General features: G+C 37.3%; 1 protein-coding gene across 2 annotated transcripts in view; it reads left to right on the top strand.

Moving 5' to 3' along the window:
- The window catches only part of Srgap1 (SLIT-ROBO Rho GTPase activating protein 1), a 291780-nt gene extending 267110 nt beyond the window's left edge, over positions 1-24670 (top strand). For both annotated transcript variants that reach the window (XM_046430664.2, XM_046430665.2), the window contains exons 19-22: positions 434-614; positions 1698-1832; positions 1967-2306; positions 19541-24670. In XM_046430664.2, coding sequence (XP_046286620.1) covers positions 434-614; positions 1698-1832; positions 1967-2306; positions 19541-19918 — 1034 coding nt within the window. In that variant the 3' untranslated portion in view covers positions 19919-24670. The remainder of the gene's footprint in view (positions 1-433; positions 615-1697; positions 1833-1966; positions 2307-19540) is intronic.
- The last annotated feature ends 167 nt before the right edge of the window (positions 24671-24837 follow it).

Genomic DNA, 24837 nt, shown 5'->3' on the forward strand with positions numbered 1-24837 from the left:
GTGTTTTCTGGGATGGTGATTTTTCCATGTTATAAATGGTATTAATATATTGCAAGGAAACTCCATCAGTGTCAAAAGTAAGTATCGGAGCACTGTGGAGGATATTCCAACCAAAGGAGAGATTTCATATATTATATTGCAAAGTTATAATATTTTTATTAGACTGTCATTATATCTCAAGTAAAAAGCTATGGAGATTAAGATCTAGAGTTTGGTTTTTCTGGGTGTGCAAATGGATGACAGCTACGGAATGTTTTCCTTTATCTGTTTTAACTGCCCATATTTCCTCCTGCCGGCGATTTGTTTATTACCTCGTTCAGTCTGGATATTAAAATAGCCTATTTATTTCTAAAGTCTCATAGACCTTTTGGATCGTGTATCACATCTTCCTAACAATCCTGTCCCTCTCCATGTTCTGGTGTGTTCTTTGTAGAATGTGAGCCAATAGAAGCAATAGCCAAGTTTGACTATGTTGGGCGGTCTGCCCGAGAACTGTCCTTCAAGAAGGGTGCCTCTCTGCTGCTGTATCACCGTGCGTCTGAGGACTGGTGGGAAGGCAGGCACAACGGGATTGACGGGCTTGTGCCTCACCAGTACATAGTGGTGCAGGATATGTGAGTAGTCCCAACTTTGGCTGCCGGAGTGCTCCCAATAGAGGACTCCAGAGCTGTGGCTCTTGAACTGACTTTGGTTTTAATGGTAAAAGAGCAAAAGAGGCTACAGAGATAAAATTTCTGAGCTGGACACAGTTCTTCACCTTTCAAGTGGCTCTTTGCTAATGGTTCTTCAAGGACCAGCAGATACTCATTTTCCAAACTCTACCAAGAGGGAGTGGAGCAAGAATTAGTAGGAAACACCTCTTGAAGTTTTCAGCTTCTTAGAAAAATAATCTCTGAAAAGAAAATGGCTTTAGGAGCTAGAGTGACACTGGTAATTCCAAAAACAGCAGTGTTCTTCCTTGACATCTGTCTACGGTTTTAATTCCAGTTTCCCTTGGGCGAGGATACTGACTTACAGCCTAAGGGAGTCACCTCTAGGTGTTTATTGTTTCAATCTTGCTGATGAGAAAGCTCTGATTTCAAAAATATTTAAGGACACAGGAAGATGGTCGTGACACATTAATACAGCAGGTTATAAAGTAACGTGTACAGTATAATCCCTATTTTCTTAGTACATTTTGGAATGCATTACCAATTTAAGAGTAGCTTTTCAAGGGAAAGAGAAGTACACTATATAAATTGTATACAATGATTTAGTGACTTAGCATAATTTTAGAAATACTAAATATGTAGGTCAGAATCCAGGAAATATTATGTGCATATGTAGACATGCAGTCATATATTTCTAAACTCCCTAAACATAGATATTCATAGTATAAATATTGTACATAATGCACACACTCATAGATAATGTATTCCAGGTATAGGAAAAAAGTATAGAAGGATCTTTCCTAAAATCGTAACAGTTGTCTCTTGATGTTTCGTTATAGGTCATTGTTATTTTGCATGTATATCTATATGTATAGGCATAGATATATGAAATTCCCAATTTACTGTCAACTAGACCATATTATTTTATAACAAAAGCTATATTAATAAAATGAAGGCTTATTTACATAAATGTTATCCCTTCTTTATTTATTTTTTGGTCCCATTCATCTAACAAAAGACCCTCACTGTTGATTCTTATCATTTCAGGGATGATACATTTTCAGACACCCTGAGCCAAAAAGCTGACAGTGAAGCCAGCAGTGGCCCTGTCACTGAAGATAAGTCTTCATCCAAGGACATGAACTCCCCAACAGACCGTCATTCTGATGGCTACTTAGCCAGGTAAGTGGAGTTTGGTGACCACGCTCCTAAACCTCCACTTCTCCAGGGGCTGAGGAGTCATCACAACTTCAGCCTCACAGTTTTCCTGGTGTTCTAAGTTCTCCTATTTTCTCTCTTTTTCTGTGGATATCCAGACAAAGAAAAAGAGGAGAGCCACCCCCTCCGGCAAGGCGTCCTGGCAGGACCAGTGACGGCCATTGTCCCCTCCACCCCCCACATGCTCTATCCAACTCTTCAGTTGATCTGGGGTCCCCAAGCCTGGCCAGCCACCCCCGGGGCCTACTGCAGAACCGTGGCCTCAACAATGACAGTCCTGAGAGGAGGCGTCGACCCGGCCACGGCAGCCTGACCAACATCAGCCGGCACGACTCCCTCAAAAAGATTGATAGCCCTCCTATCAGAAGGTCCACCTCATCAGGGCAATACACGGGCTTCAATGACCACAAGCCACTGGACCCAGAGACAATTGCTCAGGTACAGTGCTTTTAATGGAACACTGCATTTAAGTACCTTGGCATGATGCATGATGAAGGTGATAGGAAGATTTATATTCTGTGACTATGTTTTCGTGTAAGCCAACTAAAGAAAATAGGAGATTTATTGTTTCTTTAAGGCCTGGCTATGAGTCTTTTTTGAAGAACTATTTGTTATTGGAAGAGCCCAAGTGTATTAGGTTCATATTGATTTAACAAAGCCAAGGCAGAAATGTAGGAGCCAGGAAATTCAAAACCAACGTTGGAAAATAGCCAGGAAACTCATGAAAAAGAAGAAGGAGAAAGGACTAGCCCTAGCAATCCTAAGTATATTCTGAAGCTAGCAAAACAGACAAATGGATGAGACTCAACAGAGAGCCCAGAAACAGAAAAATTTTAGCACATAGTTATTTAGCACATAGCTTTCAACCCAGTAAATGATGGATTTGTCAATATATAATAGGATCAAATCAACAATGGTTAGTCATTTGAAGGACAGCAAAACTGGATCCCATGTACCTCTCTCACACACACACCTTTTATGCCCAACACTGACTGCAGAGAGGGATTCTGTGGTTTCTTTCTAATGATGAGCATCAACAAAGTAAAAGTAAAATGATATTAATGAATTTGCCCGTTGTTCTACCATATTGCCTTCTGGTTCTTTTTATAACTTAAGACATCAAAAAATATGTTTATCTTAGTAACAAAGGAGGTTAAATAGTTTTCAGGGTTTGACATTTGAATAATCTAAAGCATCTTCCAGATATCACTGAAGCTTAAAAAAATACCTCAATAGATCAAAGAGTGAATAAGAAATGAATGAAACAAACATAGAGAAGTGGAAGGGATGGATTATTCTTAACAAAAAGCATCCAAGGAAATCTTCCCTGATATGACACATTTCTGAGCTATTTTGAGTGTCCTAGTGAAAAAGAATTCTGGATAGCAAATTAGATTGTGTGAGGAGTTTAATGTGTTTTTTTTTTAATTAAATGAATATAAAGTGCACAACAATTTCCCAGCAAAAATCAAAAAAGCTTTTGACCTTTTTGGTTTTTTCTATTCAAGCATTATGCAAGACCCTTTGAGACATATTTAGAACCAATGGTATTTAATTATAGCTGGATTTAGTGATTTAAGAAACCCATAACATCATTGCTTATAATAAGCAGGTAGAACATGATCTAGGTTAGGAAGACAAAAATTAAAGAGTTTGGGGGGTAGATAGGCATAGTGAAGTCTATTTAACCCTTTTGTTTCCAGAACCAGGAAACCCTCAAATTATTAACCATAAAAACAAAAACTCATTCGATATACCAGGCTCTACACATTCTCTCTGGGGCAAATGTAAAAAAAAAAAAATCCATATGCTTAGAGTAAATGGAAATCACATCCAAAAGTAATCACTTAAAAAGTGATGTCACCCTCACAGATCTGTCCTTTGTTTATCTTTCCATGTCTAGTCTTCAGATTTCCCCTGAGGACAAATGATCATATAAAAACATAAAAATTCTTTTATTAAACAAACCAGTGGAATCTATGATGGAGATTTTTTTAAAGGATACAGTATCTATATGGAATAATCATGTCTTGGTCTATTCATTGTTGTGGAGACTATTGTAATATCATGTCTTGGCTTATCTATTTAGCAGACCCTTATTGAGCACTTGGTGTATACCAGGCCCCATGATAGGCTTTATAGATGAAAGTGTTTAACAATAGCTGCTTCTTCATGGTGCTTCCAATGTGGGGGGAATAAGGATAGGAAAATAGATTGCACTGTACCATGGTACAAGGATAATTGTCTAAATGAGCAGAAGAAGTAGTAGGAATATAGAATAGAGACATCTCAACCGGACTAGGGCAGGTTTTCTGCACCATCTCATATAACATTCTGTTTTGTTTTTTGTTGTTGTTGTCATTAAAAATTATAAAACTATATACTTAAAAACTTCACCATTTTTTAAAAAGAGAGAGAGAGAATTTTTAATATTTATTTTTTTAGTTTTCAGCGGACACAACATCTTTGTTTGTATGTGGTGCTGAGGATTGAACCCGGGCCGCACGCATGCCAGGCGAGCGTGCTACCACTTGCGCCACATCCCCAGCCCCAAACTTCACCGTTTTAAGTATATAGTTCAGTGAAGTCTATTCACATTCTTGTGAAAAATTCTCCAGAACTTCTTTGTCTTTCAAAACTGAACCCCTCAGTTCGGCCGCAGTGACACACACCTGTAATCCCAATGACTTGGGAGACTGAGGCAGGAGGATCGAAAGTTCAAGGCCAGCCCGAGGCAACTTACTGGGACCCAGGCTCAAAATAAAAAGAGCTAGTGATGTAGATCAGTGGTTTAGCACCGCTGGGTTTAATTCCTGGATATATTAAAAAAAAAAAAAACCCTGAAATTCTCTACACATTAAACAATAATTCCCCATTTCTCCTTCCCTTGTCCCCTGGCAACCACATCCCTTTCTGTTTCTATGAATTTGACTACTTCAGATACTGCCTATAAGTTGAATTATACAATATTTATATTTTTGTGACTGGCTTTCATTTAGCATAATGTCTTCAGGGTACACACATGTTGTGGAATGTTATAAGATTTCCTTCCTGTATAGCACATTTTATTTATCTAGTCATTCACCACTAGTGCACACTTCACCCTTTTGAAGCAAATATTTTGTAATTCTCACTTTATTATTTGAAATCAATTGAATGGTGATATACCTAATTTGAAAAATAATATAAATTTCTAAGTATACCATAAAGGAAAGATAAAAGGAAATAAATATATAAACAACATATTCAGATGAATTTATTTGTTATCTTTAGATATACATGACAGTCAAGTATATTTTGACAATATTATACATACATGGAGTATAACTTCCCATTCTTGTGGTTGTATTTGATGTGGAGTTTCATTCTTATATGAACATAGGAAAGTTATATTGATTCCTAATCCTATCGCCAACCCTTCCCTTCATTCCCCTTTATCTAATATAATGAACTTCTATTCCCCCACCCCTTATTGTGAATTAGAATCTACATATCAAAGAGAACATTCAGTCTTTGGTTTTTTGGGATTGGCTTAATTTACTCAGCATGATCTTTCCAGTTCCATCCATTTACTGGCAAATGCCATAATTTCATTTTTCTTTATAGCTGAGTAATATTCCATTGTGTATATACACCACATTTTCTTTATTCATTCATCTGTTGAAGGAACTTAGGTTGGTTACCTAGCTTGGCTATTGCTTGGCTATAAACATTGATGTGCCTGTATCACTACAGTTTGCTGATTTTCAGTCCTTAGGGTATAAGTCAGGAGTGGGATAACTGGGTCAAATCGTGGTCCCGTTACAGGTTTTCTAAGGAATTTCCATACTGCTTTCCAGAGTGGTTGCACCAATTTGTAGTCACACCAGCAATGTATGAGTGAAACTTTTCTCCCATATCCTTGCCAATATTTATTATTACTTGTATTCTTGATAATTGTCATTCTGGCTGGAGTGAGATGAAATCTCAGTGTAGTTTTAATTTGCATTTCTCTAATTGCTGGTGATTTTGAACATTTTTTCATATATTTTTTGACTATTCATGTTTCTTCTGTGAAGTATCTGTTCAATTCTTTTGCCCATTTATTGATTAGGTTATTTGGTTTTCTGGTGTTGATTTTTTTGAGTTCTTTGTATATCCTGGAGATACATGCTCTATCAGAGATGCAGGTGGTAAAGATTTTCTCCCATTCTGTAGGCTCTCTTCATGTTCTTGTTTCATTTGCTGTGAAGAAGCTTGAGCTCAACTCTCTATCATATCAACTCAGTTGACTTTTTAAGTCAACATGGGGTATAATACAATAATTAAATATATATATATATATATATATACACACACACACACACAATATGTAATGATCAAATGAAGGGAATTAACATTTCCATCTCCTAGGATATTTATCATTTCTTTAAGTCTGGATCCTTCAAAATCTCTCTTCTAGTTCTTTATAAAATATAAAATGAATTGTGAACTGTAGCTGCCCTACTATGCTCTAGAACACTAGAACTTATTCCTCCTATGTGTGTTAATTATCGACTACACTAGAAGACAAATAAAGTGGCAAAATGCTTTTACCTACACGTAGAATTTCCATAAATGCAGCAATTAAAAATGTACATGAATATGGGACTATCAAGTTAATTCAGTTAACTTACATTCTGTAAAAGGCATTCCCATTAGTGATATGATTTTTCCAAAAGGGTAGACTCCTCTTGACTATGCAGTTCCAATCAAAGCAAACAATAATTTATACAGTAGTTACACTTCTGGAAAATTTAGCACCATGAAAAAATATCTTGTCTTTCTATATTATCAACCTAAACAACAGAGAGACATTCTCCAAAGAGTAATGATATTTATTCAGGGATAGCAGAACATTGTAAATGGAACATGTGTGCTGCAGTAAATTATGAGAATATTCAAAGAGGCTAAGGGACACAGACATTTTTAAAGGGGAAATTAGGAACATTACATTATCATGAAATAGTAATCACTGGCTACAAGGACTAATAGCAGGGGTGGTGCCGGTTCAAGTTTGAATACACAATTGCTGTGCAGATGTCCTTGCAGAAGTATTTTTTGTGTAAGGTTACAGTGGCCTTTGTTCAAGGTTGTAGTTCTGGCAAAGTCTTTTATGAACAGTTTTGTTATCAGGCATACATGCCTGAGATCCCCTCCTGTGTAACCTTCCGGTTTCATTTACTTTTTTGGATAGGACTTGACAAAAAGAGGTTTCATTTTTATTTTGACAACTTTCACAATATAAAAAAGAATGAGACATTGGTGTGAGCAAGATGATAACTTGTCTCCATCACAAAATGGGGCCACAATAAAGAATAAACAGTCAGGTGCAGTGGTGCTCACCTATAATCCCAGTAACTCAAGAGGCTGAGGTAGGAGGATCACAGGTTTGAGGTCAGCCTCAACAACTTAGTGGGACCCTGTCTTAAAATGAAAAGTAAAAAGGACTGGGGATGAACTCTGGTAAAATGCCCTCTGGGTTCAATCCCCAGTACCAAATAAATAAGTTTTTAATTCAATTTAAATTTTAATTTTATTTAAAGAATAAATAACCATAATCCAACTGGAGTGACTGAAAAGATACACCAGAGAGTAGCAGGGAAGTGGTATGGTCCCTCTGGGCATGAAAAGCCAAGATAGCACCATAGAGAGGAGAGAGGGGGGCTCTGCCTCTACCAACCATCTCCCTTGCTTGGAGACCCATATAGCCCTCAGAGGGTCCAAATACAATTTGGAGAGTTGCCCAGAGTACAAGTGTTGTATTGCCAGAGTAGGACCACACATTGTGTGCCCTCCAAACACCATGACCTAAGCATCATCTTAAAACTAGGCCCACGGCTAGAGTATGTTCTGCTCTTGGGGATGAATAACCACAGAATGCCTCCATTTTTGAGTCTCTGCTGTCATTTCATAATTCTCACATGAGTGCTACAGCACCCCAACCTTGGCTGCCCGGAGTCTAGGCACAGCAAGAAAGGTTAACATCTCAGCTGCCAAACCCATACTGTGCTTCAATCCCCAGGGAGCAAGTGGTCTTGCCCAGAGAGGAGGCCACTCAGCTGGAGGAGTATGTACACCTCTGCTTGGCCTAATAGCTTTCAGGCAGGGCTCTGACCTCTTTCCCACGAGCCCGCTGTACAGTGACAGCTGACAGTACTCACAGAGGCCTGGTACCCAATCCAACAGAAAGTCAGATGGCAGCCCCACCCACTAAAAATCCTGCCGTACAGCCACCAGCCCATGTCCTAGCCAAACAGTGAGTGGTAACTCCACTCCCCAGCAAAACTGTGTCATATTTCTGGAGTCACAGACATCTTCAGTCTAGAACAATAAAGCAACCACAGAAACTGCACAGAAATCAAACTGCTGAGTCCACCCAGGTTCAAAGCTGACATACTATACCCAACCAAAACTGTAGGACCTATCCATAAGAAAAAATCTGTTTCTCTGGAAAAAGATCTATAAATCTGGAAAAGGTGACTGTTGCAGTGGGTATGCAGATAACAACATAGAAACAAAATAAATAGAACACAATGATTCTCCAGTAGCAGGCCCCAAAGAAAAGGAAATTTACAAAATGCTTGAAAATCATAATCCTAAGGAAGCTCAGTGACATATAAGAGAAAACAATTTCATTAAATTGAGAAAACCACTCATAATAAAAAAAAAAAACCGCGGAGGGGGGGGGGGCAAAAGAGAGAAAAGAATAAAAGGTGAAAACACCAATGGGACACCAGTAAGTAACAAATATTCACAATATGTGGGTTCCAAAGGGAGAAGATAGCAGAGAAAGCATATTCATGAAACAATAGCTAAAACTACCCAACTCTTGAGAGTGGACATCTAGTTATTCTTTTTGATCTGTTATTCTTTGAAGTTCAAAGAATAACAGATCAAAAAGATCTTCTTTGAGGCACACTATTAATTAAATGGTCAAAAGTAAAAAAAAATAATAATAAGTCAAACTCAAAGAATTCTAACTGTAGCAAAATAAGTCACATATAAGAGAATCCCAGTTAGACTAACAGCAGATTTCTCAACAGAAACCTTAAAAGCCAGGAGAGAACAGAGTGATATATTAAAAGTGCTGAAAGAAAAAAAAAAACTTATAGAAAAGATTATACCCATCAAAGCCATCCTTCAGAAATGAAGGAGAAAAAATCTTTCCTAGACAAACAAAAACTGAGGGAATTTTTCACAACTAGGCCAGCCCTACAAAAAATGCTAAGGGAGTCCCAAATTTAGGAGTGAAATGGAGATAACTATCATCATAGCAACATGTGAAAATCTAAAACTGATAACTTAGATACACAGCAAAAAAAAAAAAAAAGAAAGAAAGTAATGAATCAAACGTTACCACTATAGAATCCCACCAAACCACAAAAATTAATAAGAGAGGAAGAAAATATACAAAACAATCAGAAAACAATTAAAATGACAGGAGCAAGTCCTTACCGAACAATAATAACTTCTAGTGTAACAAATTAAATTCCCCAATTAAAAAGTAAAGACTGAGCCAGGTGCAGTGGCACATGCCTGTAATCCCAGGGGCTTGGGAGGCTGAGGCAGGAGGGCAGGAGGATTGTGAGTTCAAAGCCAGCCTCAGCAAAAGTGAGGTGCTAAACAACTGAGTGAGACCCTTTCTCTAAATAAAATACAAAATAGGGCTGGGGATGTGGCTCAGTGGTTGAGTGCCCAAGTTCAATCCCGATACCGAAAAAAAAGAAAAAGAAAGTAAAGATTAGCAGAATTAATTTAAAAAAAAGAAAGAAACCCAAGACCCAGTTGTATGCTGCCTAAAAGAAACTGTTCTCACCAGTAAAGGTACAGATTGAAAGTGAAGGAGGAGAAAAAGATATTCTATTCAAACAATTTAATAGGAAGCAAGAGTAGCTATACGCAGATAAAAACAGACTTTACATCAAAAACTGTAAAAAGAAACAAAGCCATTATGTAATAATAAAAGAATCAACTCAGAAAATTTAAATATAATTGCACCCAACACCAGCCCACCCAAATATATAAAGCAAGTATTATTAGATCTAAAGTAAGCAATAGACTCCAATACAATAATAGATGGGGATTTTAACACCCCAATCCTATCAGTGGACTGATCATTCAGACAGAAAATCAACAAAGAAATAGCAGAGCTAAACTCTACTATAGACTAAACGACCTAACATACACCTACAAAACATTTCATCCAGTGGCTACAGAATACACATTCTTCTCATCAGTACATGGAACATTCTACAGAATAGACCATATGTGAGGCCAAAACACAAGTTCTCGACAAATTCAAAAAGTTTGAACTCGTATCTTCTCTTACCAGGTGACATAAAATTAAAAAGTGGGAATTATACACATACAATATATTGAAATTTAAAAGCATGCTCCTGAATGGAATAGATCAATGAAGAAACAATTAGGAGAATTTTTAAATGTCTTAAAATAAGTGAAAATGGGAACACAACCTACCAAACCTAAGAGATATAACAAGAACAGTACTGAGAGAGAAATTTAAAGCAATAAGGGTCTGCATTCAAAAAAAGTAGATTTTACATAAACAACCTTACAATGTATTATGTTTGGATCTAAAATGTCCCCCAGAGTCTCTTGTGTTGTAGGCTTGGTCCGTGGTGCAGGAATGTTCTGAGGAAGGGCTTTTGAGAAGTGATTGAATCAAGAGGGCTCTGACCTTATTAGTGGATTAGTCCATTGATAGCTGAATGGACTACTGAAAGGTAGTGGAAACTTGTAAGCAATGGGGGGCATGGTTTGAGAACGTAAGTCACTGGTAGTGTGCCCTGGGAGGGTATTTGTTGCTGGCCCCTCCTCTCTCCCTCTCATTCTGCCTCCTGACTGCCATAAGCTGAGCTGCTTTTTTCTGCCACACCTATCTGCCATGATGTTCTTCTTCACCTCAGGCCCAAAGTAATGGAGCCACAGACTGAAACTTCTTAAACCATGAGTCACAATAAATCTTTCCTCCTCCTGTTATTTTTGTCAGGTATTGTGGTCACAGCGATGAAAATCTAACATGATGCAACTAAAAACTGTAAAAACAATAACAAGCCAAATCTAATATTAGTAGAAGAAAGGAAATAACAAATATGAGAGCAGAAATAAATGAAAGTGAGACTAAAAGAGAAAGAGATCAATAAAAGTTTATTTTTTGAAAAGATAAACAAAGTTAACAAACCTTTAGCTAGCCTACTGGAAAAAAAGAGAGTAAGATCATATAAATAAAATTTAAAATAAAAAAAAATTATAACTGATATCACAGAAATACCAAGGATTATTAGATACAGTCAATGACAACTATATACCAACAAATTGAAAAATCTGGAAGAAAAGGATAAATTCCTAGATGCATAAAATTTACCAAGACTGAACCATGAAGAAATAGAATGTCTAAACAGGCCAGTAACAAGTTATAAGATTGAAGCAGTAAAGTCTCCCATCAAAGAAAAGCCCAGGGATCTCACTGCTGAATTCTACCAAATGCTTAAAGAAGAACTAATACCAATTATTCTCAAATTATTCCAAAAAACTGATAAGAAAAGAATTCTTCCAAAACTTGTTTTGTAAATTCAACATTACCCTAACACCAAAACCAGAAGACACAACGATTTTAAAAAAATTGCAGCCCAATATTCCTGATCAACATAGGTACAGAAGTTCTCATCAAAATACTAGAAAACCAAATATGAAAGCACATCACAAAGATTATGCACCTTGGTCAGTTGGGATTTATCCCAGATATGTAAGGATGGTTCACCATATGGAAATCAACAAATGTGATATATCACATTCATAAAATGAAGGACAGAACCCTATGATCACCCCAATGACACAGATAAGACATATATCCTTTGATTATAAAAACCCTCAACAAATTTGAGAATGAACTATGTAGAAGGAACATAGCTCAATACAATTAAGGCCATATAAAGAGGGAGGGGTAGAGAAAAGTTGGTTAATGGGTAGTAAGTGAAGGTTCTATAGGAGGAAGAAGTGATGGTGTGCTCTTGCACTGTAGGTTGACTATGGATAACAATGTACTGTACATTGAAAAAGCTAAAATAAAGAATTTTGAAACTGTTACCATAAAGCAATGATAAATGTTTGAAACACACAAACACACATACACATAGATATAAATAAATAAATATATATATATATATATATATATATATATATATATATATATATACACATACACACACACACATATAGGTATAAATATACAAATATATGTCCAGACATGGTACCTTGCTAACATGTACAATTTTTGTGTTTTATATATTAGTTAAAAAATAAATATTTTTTGAAAAAACAAGGCCATATTCAGGTGTGATGGTGCACATCCTTAATCCTAGCTACTCAGGAAGCTGAGGCCAGAGAATCATAAGTTTGAGGACAGCCTGGGCAGCTTAAGAAAGAGCCTGTCTTTTTTTTTTTTTTTTTAATTTTTTATTGTTGGTTGTTCAAAACATTACATAGTTCTTGATATATCATATTTCACACTTTGATTCAAGTGGGTTATGAGCTCCCATTTTTACCCCATATACAGATTGCAGAATCACATCAGTTACACATCCATTGATTTACATATTGCCATACTAGTGTCTGTTGTGTTCTGCTGCCTTTCCTATCCTCTACTATCCCCCCTCCCCTCCCCTCCCCTCCCCTCTTCTCTCTCTGCCCCCTCTACTGACATTCATTTGTCCCCCTTGTATTATTTTTCCCTTTCCCCTCACTTCCTCTTGTATGTACTTTTGTATAACTCTGAGGGTCTCCTTCCATTTCCATGCAATTTCCCTTCTCTCTCCCTTTCCCTCCCACCTCTCATCCCTGTTTAATGTTAATCTTCTTCTCATGCTCTTCGACCCTACTCTGTTCTTAGTTACTCTCCTTATATCAAAGAAGACATTTGGCATTTGTTTTTTAGGGATTGGCTAGCTTCACTTAGCATAATCTGCTCTAATGCCATCCATTTCCCTGTAAATTCTATGATTTTGTCATTTTTTAATGCAGAGTAATACTCCATTGTGTATAAATGCCACTTTTTTTTATCCATTTATCTATTTAAGGGCATCTAGGTTGGTTCCACAGTCTTGCTATTGTGAATTGTGCTGCTATGAACATCGATGTAGCAGTGTCCCTGTAGCATGCTCTTTTTAGGTCTTTAGGGAATAGACCGAGAAGGGGAATAGCTGGGTCAAATGGTGGCTCCATTCCCAGCTTTCCAAGAAATCTCCATACTGCTTTCCAAATTGGCTGCACCAATTTGCAGTCCCACCAGCAATGTACAAGTGTACCCTTTTCCCCACATCCTCGCCAGCACTTGCTGTTGTTTGACTTCATAATGGCTGCCAATCTAACTGGAGTGAGATGGTATCTTAGGGTGGTTTTGATTTGCATTTCTCTGACTGCTAGAGATGGTGAGCATTTTTTCATGTACTTGTTGATTGATTGTATGTCCTCCTCTGAGAAGTGTCTATTCAGGTCCTTGGCCCATTTGTTGATTGGGTTGTTTGTTCTCTTATTGTCTAATTTTTTGAGTTCTTTGTATACTCTGGATATTAGGGCTCTATCTGAAGTGTGAGGAGTAAAGATTTGTTCCCAGGATGTAGGCTCTCTATTTACCTCTCTTATTGTTTCTTTTGCTGAGAAAAAACTTTTTCGTTTGAGTAAGTCCCATTTGTTGATTCTAGTTATTAACTTTTGTGCTATGGGTGTCCTATTGAGGAATTTGGAGCCCGACCCCACAGTATGTAGATCGTAGCCAACTTTTTCTTCTATCAGACGGCGTGTCTCTGATTTGATATCAAGCTCCTTGATCCATTTTGAATTCACTTTTGTGCATGGCGAGAGAAAGGGATTCAGTTTCATTTTGTTGCATATGGATTTCCAGTTTTCCCAGCACCATTTGTTGAAGATGCTATCCTTCCTCCATTGCATGCTTTTAGCCCCTTTATCAAATATAAGATAGTTGTAGTTTTGTGGATTGGTTTCTGTGTCCTCTATTCTGTACCATTGGTCCACCCGCCTGTTTTGGTACCAGTACCATGCTGTTTTTGTTACTATTGCTCTGTAGTATAGTTTGAAGTCTGGTATTGCTATACCGCCTGATTCACACTTCCTGCTTAGCATTGTTTTTGCTATTCTGGGTCGTTTATTTTTCCATATGAATTTCATGATTGCTTTCTCTATTTCTACAAGAAATGCCGTTGGGATTTTGATTGGCATTGCATTAAACCTATAGAGAACTTTTGGTAATATCGCCATTTTGATGATGTTAGTTCTGCCTATCCATGAACAGGGTATATTTTTCCATCTTCTAAGATCTTCTTCTATTTCTCTCTTTAGGGTTCTGTAGTTTTCATTGTATAAGTCTTTCACCTCTTTTGTTAGGTTGATTCCCAAGTATTTTATTTTTTTTGAAGATATTGTGAATGGAGTGGTTGTCCTCATTTCCATTTCAGAGGATTTGTTGCTGATATACAGGAATGCCTTTGATTTATGCGTGTTGATTTTATATCCTGCCACTTTGCTGAATTCATTTATTAGCTCTAATAGTTTCTTTGTAGACCCTTTTGGGTCTGCTAGGTATAGAATCATGTCATCTGCAAATAGTGATAATTTAAGTAAGAAAAAGCCTGTCTTAAAATGAAAAATAAAAGGGACTGGGGATATAGCTCAGTGGTAGAGCACTTACCTAGCATGTGCAAAGCCTTAGGTTCAATCCCTAGTACCACAATAAGTAAATAAATAAAAAACCAAAGCTATGTATGGCAAACCCATAGGTAAAATATAGTTAGAATAACATAGTTTATGTAAAATAAACTGGTGAAATAAATTGAAGAGGGCACCAAAAAATGGAACGATATCCCATGTTCATGGATTGGAAGAGTTAATGTTATTAAAGTGTTCATGCCACTGTAATTCAACGTAATTCCTATCAAAATGCCAATGACATTCTTCACAGAAATAGGGGAAAACAACACTCCTAAAATCTGTATGGAGCCACAAAATCCCAACTAACTAAAGCAACCCTGAGCAACAAGAATAAAGCAAGGCATCACAGTATCTTACTTCAGAACACACTACAATGCTACAGTAACCAAAACATCCTGGGCATATATCCAAAGGAAAGAAAATCTGTATGTCAAAGAGATATCTGCACTCCTATATTTGTCGCAGCACTGTTCACAATAACCTAGGGTGTGGAATTAGCCATTAATAGATGAATAGATAAAGAAAATGTGATATATAGAAAGAATGGAATATTATTCAGCCATAAAAATGAATGAAATCTGTCATTTGTGGCAGCATGGATGGAAATGAAGAAAATTATGTGACATAAATAAGTCAGGCACATGAAATCAAATATCAGCTATTTTTATGTAAATGTGGAAACTAAAAAATTGATTCCATACAAGTATAAAGTAGAGAAGTGACTGCAAGAGTCTTCAAAGGGGATTAGTTTGGAGAGAGGACCATTGCTGGTTCAGGTGTGCATTTGGATTAAGAAATATTTTCTAGTGTTCTGTAGCACCATAGGGTAACTGTGATTGACAGTATTTAATTAAATATTTTAAAATAGCTAATAGAGAATATTTTAAATGCCCCCAACACAAAGAAATAAGATGACAAATATACTTCAAAATCTAATCTAATTGCACATTATATGTGTGTGTGTTAAAATATCACACTGTATCCCATAAATATGTATATAATTATGTGTCAATTAAAATATTTGAAAATTTAAGAGGTGGGTTCTAAGTGCTGATTATTATAAATAGAGTTTTCACCTATACAAATGTCTATAGAAGACATTCAAAAATTGAACAATATGCAGGACAATTCATTATATGAACTATCCAGGGTACTTATAAGATATCTGGTATGTCTGACTCCTGACAACAGAATGCCTAGGATGTCACCTCATTATTATGACATTTAGGATACATGTATGCGTGCGCGCACACGCACACACACACACACACACACCATATTACAAAGATGCCCACAATGGGATAGTACCACATCCATTGAAATCCACTGGATAATGGCATCAGGGAAGGACCTAAACTGAATTCTGAAGAACTTCCAGGAGTTATCCAAGGATTATATATATATATATATATATATATATATATATATATATATATATATTTAGAGAGAGATAATTTTTTTAATATTTATTTCTTAGTTTTTTCGGTGGACACAACATCTTTGTTTGTATGTGGTACTGAGGATCAAACCCGGGCCACACGCATGCCAGGCGAGCGTGCTACCGCTTGAGCCACATCCCCAGCCCCTTATTTATATTTCTTGAAAGATCCTATTTATTTATATTTCTTGAGAGATTGTCGCAGTTTAAATTTAAGCAATCCTTTATCATAAATTGAAATAGAATTTCATATCAATAAGTCAGAATGCCTGACAAAGCAGATTTTAAGCAAAAAATTAATCAAGAGACAGAAAAATTAATCAGAAGATCACTATATCCTGGTAAGGGAACAAGAGATATAATGATAATAATATATATGCCCCAAATATTAGTGCACCTAATTACATTAAAAAAAAAGATAATTCTTAACATTAAACCCCAGATAGATCCCAATACAATAATATTGTATTGTTAAATGATATTGTATTATCAAAACACCATTATCACCAATAGGTCATCCAAATATAAAATCAATAAAGATATTACTGACTCAAATAATACTATAAGTCAAATGGACCTAATAAATATTTACAGACTATTTCACCCCAAAACAACTGAATTAACTTTCTTTTAATGCTACCTTTTCCAAAATCAACCATATTCTAGGTCACAATGTAAATTTTAGAAAATACAAAAAAATGATATAACCTCATGCATTCCAGCAGATCATAATGGAATGAAACTAGAAATCAACAAGAAAAAGAATATAAACCACATAAACACAGAGAGACTAAATAAAGAATGGATCAAAGAAGAAAACAAGAAATTCTTAGAAAAAAATGAGAACATATATGATAAAACATATCAAAGCTCTGGGATAGTGTGAAGCAGTTCTAAAGAGGAAAATTTATTATAAAAAATACCAAGAATCCCACTCCTTGGTATTTATCCAAAAGAACTAAAATCAGCATACTATAGTGATATAACCCCTAAATATTTATATTATAGAGGGATTGGAGGGGAAGGGAGTGGGCATAGGGTTATTAATGATGGTGGAATGTGATGATTATTATTATCCAAAGTACAGGTATGAAGACACGAATTGGTGTGAATATACTGTGTATACAACCAGAGATATGAAAAATTGTGCTCTATATGTGTAATAAGAATTGTAATGTATCCCACTGTCATATATAAATAAGAAAAAAATACCTCTGATGACTGTAGATGCAAAAATCCTTAATAAAATATTAGCAAACTGCATTCAAAAACACATTAAAAAGATAATACCCCATGATCCAGTGGGTTTTAATGCAGGGAGATAAGCTTGGTTCAACAAAAAGATCCCAAATAAATAAGCTTATGTTCCACCTCAAGTCCTTAAAAAAGAAGAACAAACTGATTCCAAATCAATAGAAGACAGGAAATGGAATTAGAAAAAAAATTGTCCCTTAAATTTATTAAGAAGACTAAGAGGCCAAGAATAGCCAAAGCAATACTAAGAAAGAAATTTGATGCAGGAGACATCACAATACCGACCTTAAATTATACTACAGAGCTATAGTAACAAAACCAGCATGGTACTGGCATCAAAATAGACATGAAGACTAATGGAATAGAATAGAGGACACAGATGCAAACCCATATACTAATTTCTGTCTGATAAATTGGACAAAGGTGCCAAAAATATATGCTGGAGAAAAGATAGCCTTTTTAACAAACGGTGTTGGGAAAACTGGATATCCATATGTAGAAGAATGAAATTAGATTTCTCTCACCCTCACAAAGTCAAATCAAAATGGATCAAAGACTTAGGAATTAGACCAGAAACCTTACAACTGCTAGAAGAAAACAAAGTCAGCACTTGCACTTACTTCCTTAACAAGACCCCTGAAGCTCAAGAAGAAAACCAAGAATCAATAAGTGGGATGTCATCAGATTAAAAAGGAAATGATTAAGAGTGTGAGCAGAGTAAATCTTTGTCCTCTGTACCTCTGACAGGAGATTAATATCCAGAATATAGAAAGAACTCAAAAATCTTAACATGCAAAAAAAAATAATAATATTTACCCCCAAAATGGGCAAGAGAACTAAATAGACACTTCTCAAAAGAAGAAAAACAAATGGCCAAGAAATATATGAAAAAAAATGTTCAACATCTCTAACAATCAGGGAAATGCAAATCAAAACTACACAAAGATTCATCTCACTCCAGTAAGAATGGCAATTATCAAGTACACAATAATAAATGCTGGAGAGGTTGTGGGGGAGGGTAAACTCATACTTTGTTGGTGGGACTGCAAATTAATACAAACATTCTGGAAAGCAGTATGGAGATTCCTCAAAATACTAGAAATAAAACCACCTCTGACCTAGGTCTCCCACTCCTTGGTATTTATCCAAAAGAACTAAAACCAGCATGCTATAGTAATATAGCCACTTCATTATATATATTACAACAGAACAATTCACAATAGCCAAATTATGGAATCAGCCCAGATACCCATCAGTAGATGAATGAATCAAGAAAATGTGGTATATATACACAATATGGTTTTATTCAACCATAAAGAAGAATGAAATTATGGCATTTGCTAGTAAATAGATGGAAAAGGAGAACATCATACTAAGTGAAATAATCCAGACTCAGGAAATCACGGGTTGAATGTTTTCTGTAATATATGGAAGCTAGAGAAAAATAAGGGAAAGAAGATTGGGGTGGGTGTTCCAATATCATAAAGAAAAAGGGAAGATCAGTGGAGTAGAAGAAGATGAGGGAGGGAGGAGGGATGGGAAAGTGGAATATAGAATCAAGTTAACAAAATTACATTCTATGCATATATAAATATGCCATAGGAAATTTCTACATATACTTTATGTATATGTAGAAAGTACCAATAAAAAATTTTAAAAAGGTGTAAAAGGAAGATAAGTGGAATAGAGGAAGGAAAATAAGGAGAGGGAGCTAGGAGGTAAATGGGGAGAAAGAGGATTTAAATCAAATTACATGCATGTATGATTTTGTGAAAATGAACCCAGTCACTATGTGTAACTATAATGCTCCAATAAGAAAATACACTTAAGGGCTGGGGTTGCAGATCAGTGATAGAGCACTTGCCTAGCATGTGTGAGGTACTGGGTTCAATTCTCAGCACCACATATAAATAAATAAAATAAAGGTCCAACAACAACTGAAAATATTTTTTAAATACATTAAAAAAAAATAAGTCAGCATGCAAGGTAGAAAATACCAAGAGGCTTCCTAGTGCCTTAGAATGGCAAATGTTTGTGATATTGCCCCATCTTGGTCTCCTGAACATTTAGAGTCAAACTAATTGCATGGGATGGCGCTATATTTGTACATTCTGTAGACTATGCTCTGCTGAATTGTTTTCTTTGAAATGAAATGTATGGGTTTCTATACTTTAGTATTCATTTTCAGTCTGTTTTTCCATCTATTTTTCAATAGGATATTGAAGAGACAATGAACACTGCTTTGAATGAACTCCGGGAACTGGAGAGACAGAGCACAGCAAAGCATGCCCCTGATGTGGTGCTGGATACCTTGGAACAAGTGAAAAACTCTCCCACCCCTGCTACTTCCACAGAATCTCTCAGCCCTTTGCACAACATTGCCCTCAGGAGCTCAGAGCCTCAGATTCGACGTAGCACTAGCTCCTCCAGTGACACAATGAGTACTTTCAAGCCTATGGTGGCACCCAGAATGGGCGTGCAGCTGAAGCCCCCAGCCCTTAGGCCAAAACCTGCTGTTCTTCCAAAAACAAATCCTACCATAGGACCTGCCCCACCTTCCCAGGGTCCAACAGACAAGTCTTGCACGATGTAAAAACCAGCTGAGCAAAGGCATAAGGGGAGGTGATTTAAAAGAAACGGATTAGTGACAAAAGTCAGTGATCCATAACTTTCCTTAGTTTTGTGCTTATAACTGGAGATCTTTTGGCTTTTCTATGTTGTCGAATGTTATGTCTGCAACTAGCTAACTTAACACGGGCATTTGTATTTTGTAATTTTTTAAATAACTGGACATATGTCATTTTAAAGACAATAGAAACACTTAGACTTACTTGAAAATCCAATGCTGCACCACTTGTAATGAAGGCAACACCACTCCCCGCATTGTCCAGTGCTTCAGGCTTAGTGGAGCCCAGGTGAATCTCCTGAAAGCAGGAGAATCTGAGTGCCAGGTTTTATTGGAGTAGAACCAGTGTTGGTCTGTGGCATTTAGGGTAATAGCTGAAAGATTATGGCACTATTTGGCAGCTGAGAGTGAGCACCTCTGATTCCATTCAGAGTAGGGGTCAAGCTCCTGCTAAAAACTTAAAAAAGGGTTGTCACAGTGGGACCTTCAGCCCGTGGCTTGAATGAGTTGAATGATTGCCTTTTCTGTAACAGTCATTTCCTTGGGTTCAGTTGAAAGACCAGTGAAGGGAGTAGAACCTCACAGTTATTGCTTGAACTGAACCCGGGAAATGAGAGAGAGATGCCATCTCAAAGCTATAGATGTGAATCCTTCCATAAGCATGATCAGGCCCCAGAGATGTCCAAGTCCATCAGGGCCTAGAAAGGACTAGAACAGTCTAATGTTAAAGATTTTCTAGTGATACCACAAACCCCTAAAAAAAAATCTGTTGTTCAATATCTGCCTACAAAATATGTGTCCCCTAAATTCTTATGTTATCCTCTTTGGAAATGGAGAGAGCAGACAGGACATGAATCCTTGATTCACTATGTGTTCTCCTCTGACAAAATTACCTTGCTTCCTTTAAATACATCACAAAGGCCTGATAAGCCTGCATTTGAAATCCCAGCTCTCCTCTCCATTTTTCTCTTTGAGCCAACCCAGAACTGACTATGGTACTTGAGTTCAAAAGCCATGCTAGGCCATAGTGGGAAGATTATCTTATGATTCCAGGGTGATTTCCTCATAATTTTGTACCTTGGAACCATGATTTTTTTTTCATGTAATCTCTATATAACTCACAGTCAAGTGAGCTCAACTAGAGACTCTCTTTCTCTGTCATCCTAGCACAGAGACAATTTTTCATTAGCCCATATTTTTACTATATTTCTCTAACTTAAAAATTGGGTTTTTTTTGTTTTGTTTTTGTTTCTTTTAGTTTTGGAGCTGGGGATTGAATTTAAGGCCTCATGCATGCTAAACACACGCTTTACCACTGAGCTAATCCCCAGGCCCTCCCCAAATTGTCTTGAATGCAATTATTCCTATGAAGGTACAAATCACCATTGTCCCACTACTGGAGCTGATATCATCTATCAACCTATGAGCATTTTATCTACATTGTCATTGAACTTCCCGAGTTAAACAAACAAACAAAAATGGATGCCTCAGAACAAACTCTGCTGGACACCTCTTGATTGCCTTCTAGGTTTAGTTTCAAACTGGCATCCAATTGCATGTCCACCTAAGAGCTGCACAGCAGGAACTTTAATTAATGGGCCCACAGGTGAATGCATTATGCAGAAACAAATCAAGATCTGTACTAAAATCATTTCTTTGATCTCTACCTCAATTTGCCATATTAATTGTTCTATTTGAGAAAGAGATTAAATTAATGAAGTATTATTATCTTTCAAATGACATTGCCAATTGCTTGCCTGAGGCCTGATTTCACAAATGGATTGAATAGTGGGATTCCCCCCAGCAGCCCCCCGAGTATTTCCAGGTATGGTTATAAATTATAAGCCTTAGAATTTCCATAATGATTCTTTATTGGCCATATTGAAAAAGAGGCCCAGCTCAGCCTAAATTCATTTCCCCTAAATTCAGTGGTTGTTCAGACCTTTGACACAACAGAGACCCACTTAGGACTGAGTTTTGAATAGCACCAACCCTTTTAAACAGTTCTCCCTTAAATTCTCTGACAAGTTTCAACTTTCTTTTATAATCCTCAGTTTTTTAAAAATAATCAGGATTCTTAAAACCATTTTCCTACTCTAATGGAAGAGTAAGAGGTTAACAAAATGCATGAGAAGGACACAGGTGTTCTGAATTTATTTTTAAATGCCTTCTATGAACTTTTGACTATAGCTTTTAGATCTTACTCCCTCAAGTTCATTCCTTCATCTCCCTGGTATTCCTCCCCAGGGTCTTCTCTCTTAGTGTTTCCACTATAATGAAATAACAGTTGCCTTTCTGCCCCCCAAATCAGGCCTCTGCTGCCTTGGATGACAGAGGACGTGCTGCTGTAGAGTCTGGGAGACTGTGCCTTCTCTCAGGAAACAGCTCCTATTGTACCCCATCACTCCCTTTCTCTGGCTTCTCCCCACTTTTTCTCCCAATACTCCTAAAGTCACCTCCAGACTTTTTCCTCAATAACAAGCAAAGCATGTGACCTCCAAGTGAGCAAGGACTCAGTAAGTTCTGGCCTCTTCTTACTTTGTTTAGTAAGTCTTCAGAGTCCAAGGATAAGACAAGGTAACCACTTTCTTTGCAAAGGACCCAAAATAACACCCAGTAAAGCTCATTAAAAGCTGCAGCAGCTGAGAAGCTTCACCTGCCTCACGGCTTTCTTTAGGGCCACAGGTGCAGCGCACAGAGGGAAGACACAGGGAAGAGGGAGAGAAAAAAGGAAATGAGTCTTGGAGATGCTATGTCCCCCTCTCCATTTCAAGGGTCTTAGCAGTCTTACAGTTTGGGGAGGTGATCATTTTGATGGTGAGTAAATTATAATGCTATAAATATTAACCTTATTCCACCTGCACAAGTATATATATTCACAGCTGATACAACTGTGTTCATGTCCCATTTATAGAACTCAGTGCAGTAGCTGTACCAAGTCAGCTTTTTGGTTTGGCTAGGGATCTGGGGAGTGGATTGTTAGGATAGAGAGGAAGGTACTTAGTACACATTTTCTGATGAGTGTTAGTAAAGTGTTTCAGCCTGTTGAGTGGCACTTTGTGGAGCTCCATGTTCATGTTCAGTGTCGATGCCATTGTTCAATAGTTTCACATGTCTTCACACAACATAATCTGACCATGGGGCCCCTTGAGCCATCCATAGAATAATTTACAGCAGGGTCCCATGTAATCTACCACCTTAGTCATGAACGGTAATGAAATGATGTAGAGCTCCAAGGGTCAAATGTATTCTGTAAGAATTTCCTATGTACTTTTGCCATTCCCAAAATGGGTTTATAATTTAGTGAAAAGAAAACAGGGGATGGGTTGGTTGTGGTGTCCATAGCTTTTAGGAATGATATAGCCTCTGAAGTCCACTAACTGAAAAAACTATCATCTGATGATTACAGCCTCTGAAATCCAATGTTAAAAAGCCTAGGGGTCCATTAGGGATAAGAAGACTTCAGATGTGGCTTGATACTTACTCCTGACCATAGCAGTGAGAGGTTATGAATGCAGAAAAATGCATTTGGGACTTAGTCTTGCTTGCAGTTGTCCACCACAGAGGCCCTGAGACACACAGCAGCTTAGAATTGAAGGCTCCTTCCATGTGCAGAGCCCCGCTATTCTGGATCACCTACAGGGCTGAGAACCCAACCTCCAGCTGGGCTGGAGCATGGGACTTGGTACAGGGTGACTTTGGCACAGATGGGTAAAACAAGCTGGAATCTGAGCTTTCACTTACCCGATTATGCTTTCTTTAAAAAGAAAGAAAATAGTCTATGTGGTATAATAGAGAAGGGTACCTGTATCTTTAAATTTCGTAGGGAATTTTGTATGTTTAAATAATTGTACTGGGTTCCATAATGCTTATCTTAGAAATTGTTTAGTAAAAGAAAAAATATATAAGCCGTGCATTTGTGAATGCCCCTGTTAGAGCATTCATCCAAGTTCAATGTGTAGTGTGATGGTTATTATAGATAATTAAAGTATAGTAAGTGGCTGTGTAACAAGAGAGACTGCTATTTACCTGCATACTTAAGGGTAACTCCTGCCCACGTAATTAAATCAGTATTGTCCTTTCCTGTCAGTTTGACCAATTGCAGTACTGGTAGCTTCCTGCTTGTGACTGTTACCTACTTGTGTCAATGTACATCTGTAGTATGTACATGTGAAAGTGCCTTTCTATTTTAGAGGAGTTTAGCCTTGCTCTTGTACTGTCGCCCCGCCCCGCCCACCTCCTCCTCCCTGCAATTCCTGCTGCCCACTTGAGTGTTTGGGAACGTCCTTCATCCCTCCCTGCCCCGTTTCTACCCGCCTTTCTGTGCCTCAGTGGTCAGTGGTGTCTGTCATGCATCTTTGCGGGTCATCAGACTGTCTCGTGTTCCTCCTAGACGTGGCCGTGCCTTTCTCACCCAGCAGTGACTCCGTCTCCTCCCATCCCACCTGTCCGTGCCCTGCTCACGCTGCTACCTGCCATTGTGTTCGCCCATGCTCTGTACTGCCTCTTACCATCACATTCCCTCCTCTCTGAGACGAACATAAAGGGGGATGCTTTTACAGTTCTGGAAGAAGAAAAAAAAAATGTTTGTTAATCTGTTGTGACGATGCACTTTTCTGTATAGTACTGTACATTTTGGCATGTACCATTACAGGCTTCAGTATACAGTCGGGTTTGTTCTTCACGGTGTATCTTTATAATAAATAAGATAGTTCTGGCCGCCTTTGTCTGCTTGGTGTAATTATCCATGGTGTCTTTGTTCCTTTCTTTTTTCTCATCATTATTTCCCCCCAGAGAGCTGGGTCCCATTAAATGATGTGAACTTTTAACCTTTAAAAAACAATTTTTTTAATCTGTCATTTTTGTTTGTACATTTAAAAAGAATT

The sequence above is a fragment of the Marmota monax genome, unplaced genomic scaffold, assembly GCF_021218885.2.
Source record: "Marmota monax isolate L192 unplaced genomic scaffold, Marmota_monax_Labrador192_F-V1.1 WCK01_AAM20220418_F8-fsc00056, whole genome shotgun sequence".
Classification (NCBI taxonomy): domain Eukaryota; kingdom Metazoa; phylum Chordata; class Mammalia; order Rodentia; family Sciuridae; genus Marmota; species Marmota monax.